Source organism: Apaloderma vittatum, unplaced genomic scaffold (genome assembly GCF_000703405.1).
Source record: "Apaloderma vittatum isolate BGI_N311 unplaced genomic scaffold, ASM70340v1 scaffold14310, whole genome shotgun sequence".
NCBI lineage: Eukaryota > Metazoa > Chordata > Aves > Trogoniformes > Trogonidae > Apaloderma > Apaloderma vittatum.
Window position 1 is genome coordinate 9,807 of NW_009694215.1, and position 8,664 is coordinate 18,470.

Below are 8,664 nucleotides of genomic sequence, written 5' to 3' on the forward strand. Positions count from 1 at the left end.
GTGCCCGTAGCTTTCGACAGCCCCAGGGCTGCGTACTGCTGCCATTTTTCGTTTCTGCCGTGTCATTTAAATCCTTCTGGTGGATCTTCCTGACATTTTATTCAGATTCTTGGATAAGTTTTGATTTGAGTAAGAAAATCTGTTGAGCAGTTGAAACCGCGGGAGTCATCTGCCATCCACCAGCCCTTCTCGGAGTTGGTACCAGTGAGCTGAAAGAGCTGTCAGGTTTCGGTTCTGGGCAAGGGCACGGTTTGGTGGATGGCCCAGCTTCAGCCCTGCGCCTTGGTGCCATTTGTGCACGTGCTGCTGCTCCGGCTGTTAGCGAGCCGCGTGGCTGTAGATCTTCCAAGAGGCTTTAGTTGAGTTTGCCTTGAAGACACTTTGCAGAACTGTTTGAATCTATTTATTAAATGTTTCACCCAGTCTTTAACAGAGATATGCTTTTGTTGTCGCTGGGTGTTACCTGTAACTTATGAAATGTTGTTTAATGAACGTTCTTAAAACAAGCACAGTACCTCTTGCTTTTCTCTTCCTTGTCGCTTAGCAACAGAATTTCTCCCTGCACGATCCCTGTCACTTCAGGAGGACTGTATCCACAATGTCTTCTCCAATTCTTCTGGCTTTTCCTTTCTAGAAGCCTTGGCTTCTAACTCCCTCAGCCCCTTGACAGATGTAATAAAGCAGAATAGGGTAATAGCAAACAATCATTCACTTTAGTGGTGTTTGGCCTTTGCCAAATTCATCAGAAGTTTGTTAAGCTTGATACTGTTTATAATGAAAATTCATCTCATGTGAAGAATACAGCAAGGAAAAACAGCTGGACTGGAAATCTGGGGTTTCTCGGTCGTTAAACCAAATTAATTCGTAACTAATATGTAACTTACACCATGACCTCTATTTCTAAATGGCTCAGATGTGTGGGCTGTTGTATTTATGTATAGGGAATCCCCCAAGCAAACCAAAGTATCTACTGCTTCCCCCTGGAATCTGAGTATTGCTGGGTTTTGTGTTTATTGTTTGTGTTTGATATTGTTTATTCTTATATTTTGTGTGGTGGGAGTTCTGCGAAGGCAAAGGGGTTCTTCTGCTTGGTGCCAAGGGTTGGTTTTAATAGTTTAAATCTTGGATTATGCCTTTTTTAAAATGTATTCCAGTGCGAGAGACAAACCTTCTGGAAATTAAAGAAGATACGGAACTGGATCCAGAGGAGAACAGCGCTGTGTTCATGGGCATCCTCATCAAAGGGCTGGCCAAGCTGAAAAAAATCCCGGAGACGGTGAAAGCCATCCAGGATCGCTTAGAACAAGAACTCAAGCAGATTGTCAAGCGCTCCACAACCCAAGTGGCCGACAACGGTTACCAGAGAGGGGAAAATGTTTCCCAGGAAAACCAGCCTAGGTAAGGATATTTCGACCACCGAACCTTGATTGCTGCAAAAAGAAATCTGGGGGAGGATGTAATTTTGTATTAATTGCCATTTGAAAGCATGATAAGAATATTTTTGCAGTAGCAGAGATCTGAAGTGGTAAAATTTCCAGAAATGCCTGTGCCTCGAGCACCTGAAAGGCTTTGGGAATTTAAGACATGTGGTCATTGTTTCTCAGCTAAGGATGTGGCAAAGAGAGACGCTTCCTTCTGTTCATGGCCCTCGAAGAGAATCTTTCGGTTAAGCAGGTGTTCGAAATGCAGATTTTGAAGCAGCAGGAGCCAGCACTATTTAACTAGCAAGAGGTGCGTTATGTTAAGTACTCAATTTTATTTTGGTTTTTAACCTAACCTAGCTCTTTTAAAGCAGCTTTACAACAGATTGAACTGTAACGCGCTCTCAGATTGCTGCTGTGTGTGGTGTAAAGAACACTTGGTGCCAAAACAAATACTGTGTTCTCGTGTTGCACTGAATCACGGCTTTACGCCGGCGCCGATGCCAAAGAAATTTTCAAGTTGCTACGTAATAGGACTTGGAAAGAGAAAATTCAACTTATTTATTTCGAGTGTAGCAGAGTTCAGTTAAGCTGATGCAGGTGCAAAGCTTTGAAATCATGTATGGAACTAATTATATCAGTAAATAGATGGCCAAGATTCTAATTGGTTTGCAGCCCCATTTGCATTAATAGCAAGATGTGGAAGCCAATGGAGAACCTGTGTTTCTGCCGTTCATTCACTAGAACCGTTCTATGGAAAATGGGACTCCCTAAGGGCTAGCTGTCACTTCTACCTGAAGTATTAATTGGTGATACTGCACGTTGTAATGTTTGCTGTCCGAAGGGTGGGGGGGGAAAAAAAAGAAAACAAAAATCCGTCTTCATTTTATGTAATATTTGTAGTGGAAAATCACTTTCAAGGAAAACTTTAGCTTGTTAAAGACTTTTATTTTTTTTTTTAATTCCTGTCGTTATCGTTTATCTGGAAACAATTACTTTTCGAAGAATGCATAGAGTTACCGTGCTGATAATTTGGTGAAAAGGCAACAACTTTTTTGGGTGAGTCAGAAGGCAGAATAATTTCTGATGCCAAGAGGGCGCATAGCACGTGCCTCGTACTTGTTTTATCAATCAGTCCTGAGAGGCTGTGTGGCTGCTGGTTGTCTGTTGAAGTTGGTAAATGGGATCAGATCGTATTTTAATGACATGAACCTCCCCAGAGGGTTGAGGAAGGTACAAAAAAGTTGAATGTGTTGGTGAGCCTTAAGATTCTAGAGCGGTGGAAAGTGTCTTGTATTTGTGTTAATAAAAGAGTAATTAGAACCGATTCTAAATCTCAGTCACCTGTAAAGTTTACAGCAAGCGAGTGAATTCATATATATTGAAAAGAATAAATTATACTATGGAAAGCTATACCGCCCCTTAAATTAGCTATGGTTTTAAATCTAAACTAAGTGAATTTTCTGCTCTCAAGAAAAAGGTAAATCTAAATCTGTTTTGAGAGAGCTCTGTAAGACCTCAAACTTGAGCACAATGCAGCGCCCAGAACTGCTCAGCTCTTCCTGGGGCTGGCGACCCCAGTGCTTACCTGACCTCAGGAATCAGCGGGTAAAATGTTTTTCGCTTCACCTTAAAACTGGTCGCACTTGGATGCCTCTCAGTCTCAAGCCCTGAGCTCAGCGCTTGTGTTTAGCTACCGTACTTTAAATGGTGCCCATAAAAAACATGTCACCTCTGACAAATAAAGTGAGGAATAGGGTGACAGAGACCTGCAAGGTGTGAGCTGTGGGCTGAGCTTCCTGCTGGCCAGGTTCCCTGGGGACTGTTTCTTTGCCCAGAACTGGTTATACGCAGTTCTTTGTCGCTGTGCGGTGACACTCAGAGATCGACTCTTGTTTTTTTCATGTGAAAAGGGTGGTATTTTCCTGCACTAGAGGGCGAGGCAGATAATCTGTATGGGGTGGTTCTACTGTAATTCCTTTTGAGACCCCATGTAATAGTTATGTAGAACCCTCTTGTTGTACAAGAGATATATAATTTCTAGAAGCTGGCCAGAAATTTATGGGTCTGGTAGCAGCCACAGAGTCTGAAGAGACCACTGGTTTCATTCTTTTTATTTTTTAAATTTGACTGCCTTTTGCTTCCTTACCTAGTAAGGTTTCTCATGAATTTTCATTGATTTGTGCCGCCACCTTTTATGTTGTGGATAAAAGTATTATTGATGGCTCCTAAATTTTTAAATCAAGATTTTTATTTCTTTTTTCGTTCTGAATCAAAAGCAGCTAGCTCCCACGGAGTACTGATGTCCCTCATGCATCTCTGGGTGCTCTCTTCATACACCCAACAGGCACTGGGCTCTTGGATCAACTCCTTAGAGCTTCCTGAAGTCTTTTTTCCCTCGTGGAAGTCCTGTAGCCTCTGTAAGTCTGCCAGGGGCAAGTCTTGGCCGTGCTGAACTAGATGTTGTGTACCCAGTCTAAGCACATGCAGAAGAGTGAGCAGAGAGTGCAGCAGGTTGAGAGAGTTGGGATTGTTCAGCTTGGAGAAGCAAAGGCTCTGGGGAGGTCTTAGAGCACCTTCCAGTACCTGAAGGGGCTACAGGAAAGCTAGGGAGGGACTCTTGATCAGGGGGTGCAGTGATGGGACAAAGGGTGACAATTTCAGACTGAAAGAGAGTATATTTGGATGTTAGGAAGAAATTCTTTTCTGTGAAGGTGGTGAGACCCTGGCACAGGTTGCCCAGAGAGGGGGTGGAAGCCCCATCCCTGGGAGTGTTTAAGGCCAGGCTGGATGGGGCTTGGAGCGACCTGGGCTGATGGGAAGTGTCCCTGCCCATGGCACAAGATGATCTTTAAGGTCCCTTCCAACCCAAACCATTCCATGATTCTGTGAGAATGTGAGGCCCATTCTGTCAGGGCTGCATTGTCCTTGTCATTTGTATCAGTCTTGCTGGTAGAGTCGGTGTGAAACCGGAAAGGCTCGTTTATTGAAGGTGACACTAGCCCTGCTAAGGAGCTCCATATCATGGCAGAATGTTATTTTCACCAGTGGCATCCCAAAGGGAAGACCTGCATGCTCTGGGATAGGATGGGCTCTTAAGTTTCCTAAAACTTGCGACATGGATGCAGTCCTGTAGGGTAGCAGAGGTAGGATAGGCCTAACTAGACAGAACATTTTTGGCTGAAAGATATTTTCTTATGAATATAAACCAGTACGAAGACAGTAAAACCTGTTTAAGGGCAGTAGTAGGTTCCTAGTAGTTCCTCATCACTGGTAGGAGACGCTTTTGAAAACTACGCATGAGTCTCACCTAGTTGCAACTGACTTCAGCGTTAATTTAACTGGATTTGTTTTTAAAGTCTAACCTAAGGTCTCCTAAAGTTTTATAGATATCTGTGCTTAACAAGTTTACAAAAAGGGGCTTGAATACAGGAATTGCCATTGCCTTATCCCAAATTAGTGGCCTATGAGGGCGTGCCTCATGCCTTCATGTTTAGAAATAAGCGTCTTGGGTTGTGGAGGACAAAGCGTCACAGGAGAGGCCACGTTGTGTTAGCTTGGGGTGCTGCTGCATGAACCTGCGGGTGTCTCCAGAGTTGTTATTATTGTTGACTTCAAAATAATTATATTCTGCACCGTGCCTGTTTGAGGGCCACATTTATGGAGGAAGATTTCGGTAGGGATACTTTGAAAATCTGGCAGTGCATTGACAGTTACGCTACTAAATCCTGTTAATTGCATTCAATGCACTTTTCCCTGCCTGCCCATAATACACTTCGGGCTTTTTACCTCCTCTCGAGGCTTTAAAATAAATATGGAAATTACACACACACCGACACTCTGACCAGACAAAGGACATTATTGCTGCTAAAATGCCTGAATTGTCATTAGCGACCTCGCTGAGGTGTCAACAGTCACTCTGCATCAATCCCTTAGTGCCCCGACAATAGGGAGTCGCTTCCGGGTGTGTGTTGCTGTCTCTCAACATATTTGCCATATTCCTTGGTGAGGGGGTTATGAGATTGCTTTGACAAATTGCCTAAGCCCATCTCCTGTCATTCCCTGTACGTGTTCTGCTCAGGTCACTCGGCGCTGCGACCCCATATGCATAAAATCTAGGCCATATTATTTTATACTGGTTTGTCTTGTTGGCTGTCGACACGGGCTGTGTCCGTGTCTCCTTTGGGTCACCTTGTTTCAAAAATGACCTGACAGAAGACTTTTAGAGAAAAGAAAATTGAGACAGGAGGTGCTAGCTGATTTGAAAACAGGGAGATGTGGAAATACGATGTTAGTCGGGAGCTGAAAATATAGTAGGGTGGTAAGTTAGTGCTGCCGAAGAATGTGGTTTGGGGAGATCTCATGTCTATCAGTCTGTAACATGAAACTAGGAAGATGCTGGCATTTAAACCAAATAATTAAAACCAAATAATTCCGTTCAGTATAATATTATTGTACTAATGGCTCCATAAACAAGTTGACAGCATGAGGTCAGGCTCGCCTAGGGACAATAAAAACGAATTTTTCAAACTGTTCAGCTAGTTTTGGAAAATTATACCTTCCTGGGGTAACAAAGAGGTATAGAGAAAACTACATTTTCATTTATAATGGGATTTAGTAAAGTTGGGCCCTACAGTCACTTAGGGTCTGGCAATATTAATGTCCCTGTGTTTTTAGTGAGTACCATAACTCGTAAACACATCTTTATTTTTAATATGACGTACATCTGGCCAATTGAACTGTTCCGTTATGGCTCACTGTACCCTCGCAGATTTACCCAATGGCTCTTTCTGTTGAATTGAGGAGCTCTTCTGCTTAACCATGAGCTGTGTAGTTGCCATCGTTGGGAGGCGAGTGGCCCATGCGAGATCCCCAAGAAATCGCTGTATAGTGCCCTATGGATATCATACAATCCTTCAGGTTGGAAAAGACCCTTGGGATCATGGAGTCCAGCCACGAACCCTACTCTACAGAGCTCACCCCTAAACCATCTCCCCCAACTCCACATCTCAACGGCCTTTAAACACCTCCAAGGGTGGGGACTCAACCCCCTCCCCGGGCAGCCTGTGCCAAGCTCTGACCACTCTTGCTGTGGAAAAAATATTCCTAATGCCCAGTGTAACCCTCCTTTGCAGTTTGCAGCCATTCCCTCTTGTTCTATCACTAATTACCTGTGAGAAGAGACCAGCCCCAACCTCTCCACAGCGTCCTTTCAGGTCATTGTAGAGAGTGATGAGATCCCTTCTCAGCCTCCTCTTCTTCAAACTCATCAGCCCCAGCTCCTTCAGTCGCTTTTCATAACATTTATCCTCCAGGCCCTTCCCCAGCGCCGTCGCCCTCCTTGCACTCACTCTCTTTATATGTGAAATTGTACGGTATGAATGAGGCACAGTGAGGTGATAGTAATTTTTTTTTTAGTGGTTGGCTTCTGTCCTTTGCAGACTGGCAGTTCGGTCTAGGATTTCTGGGAGTAGGAGATTTTAGCCATAACATCTCACTGTGCTGCTGTTACCACAGCAAATGTTCAAAAAATTCCTCCAGTTAACTCTTCCACTGGTGGCTTAGGCAGCTGGTGGGAGTGGATCTGTCCAGATACTTAGCACTCTAAAACGAAGAGCTGCCTCCAGTTCTGGTGCCCCCACCATAAGAGGGACGTGGATCTGTTGGAGCGTGTTCAGAGGAGGCCACAAAGCTGACCCAGGGGCTGGAGCAGCTCTGCTGCGAGGACAGGCTGAGGGAGCTGGGGGTGGTCAGCTGGAGAAGAGCAGACTCCGGGGGGACCTTATCCCTGCCTGCAGTGCCTGAAGGGACCTACAGGGAGGCTGGGGAGGGACTTTGGACAAGAGTGTCCAGGGACAGGACAAGGGAAATGGGTTTAAATGGAAGGAGAAGGGGTTTAGGCTGGATCTTGGGAAGAAACTGTTGAGTGTGAGGGTGGCCAGACTCTGGACTAGATTGCCCAGAGAGGCTGTGGCTGCCCCCTCCCTGGAGATGTTCAAGGCCAGGTTGGATGAAGCCTTGAGCAACCTGGGCTGGGTAAGGGCATCCCTGCCCATGGGAGGGACCTTAGAGGTCACCTAATCCAACCCCCTTACAACCTGGGCCATTCTGTAATTCTATGAAGTGGCTGAGGCTTGAACACACCTTGTTAACTAATGCAGAAGACTGAAGCGCGGTGGGAAAGGAGTGGGTGCAACTCCGGTTCTGCCGCAGATCTTCTGTCCTGCTCCGTGGATAGCAGCTTCTCATGAGTAGACACAGCAAGCATGTGGTGACTCCTAAGCTGCTGCAGTTAAATGTGATGGAGCCTGTCTGTCAGAGCTACAAGTGCCTGACATATGGATTTGGGAAGTGTTAGCTTCACATTTTGTTGGGGTTACGTGTGTACTTGAATTGCTCATTCAACGGCAGTGAACTTGATCGAATTTTTCTTTTCTCAAATAATAAAAATGTGATGAGTCATTGCCCTGCCACAAAATATTTAGGACTTTGCAAAGGTATGTAAATTACAATAATTGGGCAATAAGGAAGCCACAGGTGTAAATAAAATGTAGTTCACCTGGAGGAGGTTACAGCTGTAGCACCTTCCATAGAGTAGCAAAATTCTGATAAGTGATACAGTTCATGAGACTTGATGTTTTAGGCTTCTGATATTTCACATTATGTAAAACCTGCCATGCTACTCATTTTGGAATTCAAAATGAATATCTTTTATTCTGTTCATATGGGTAAGTCAATTTTCATTGTCTTGAGACTCTTAACTTTCTTTTGGGGGAAAAGCAAAAAGTCTCCTTCTGTGTCTGCAGCTCTCTCTGAAAACTTAAAATCATAGAATTATAGAATGTTGGGGGTTGGAAGGGACCTCAAAATATCACCCAGTCCAGCCCCCTGCCAGAGCAGGGTCACCCAGGGCAGCCACACAGGAACGTGTCCAGGCGAGTTGGAAAGTCTCCAGAGCAGGAGACTCCACACCCTCTCTGGGCACCCTGGGCCAGGGCTCCGGCACCCTCACAGCCAACAAGTTTCTCCTCACGTTGAGGTGGAACTTCCCATGTTCTAACTTAAACCCGTTATTCCTTGTTCTATTGCTGGGCACCACTGAGAAGAGATTGCCCCCTTCCACTTGACCCCCACCCCTCACGTATTTATATACATTAATAAGGTCCCCTCTCAGCTGTCTCCTTTCAAGGCTGAACAGCCCCAGGTCTCTCAGTCTCTCTTCCCAGCAGAGATGTTCAGTCCC

The 8,664-nt window shown here is 44.9% G+C and overlaps 1 protein-coding gene across 1 annotated transcript in view; it reads left to right on the plus strand.

Moving 5' to 3' along the window:
• LOC104272026 (exocyst complex component 4-like) overlaps nucleotides 1-8,664 on the plus strand; it is a gene marked incomplete at both ends in the record, with an annotated part of 19,462 nt that overhangs the window by 9,453 nt on the left and 1,345 nt on the right. The window contains one exon of the mRNA XM_009866904.1: nucleotides 1,155-1,398. Coding sequence (XP_009865206.1) covers nucleotides 1,155-1,398 — 244 coding nt within the window. The remainder of the gene's footprint in view (nucleotides 1-1,154; nucleotides 1,399-8,664) is intronic.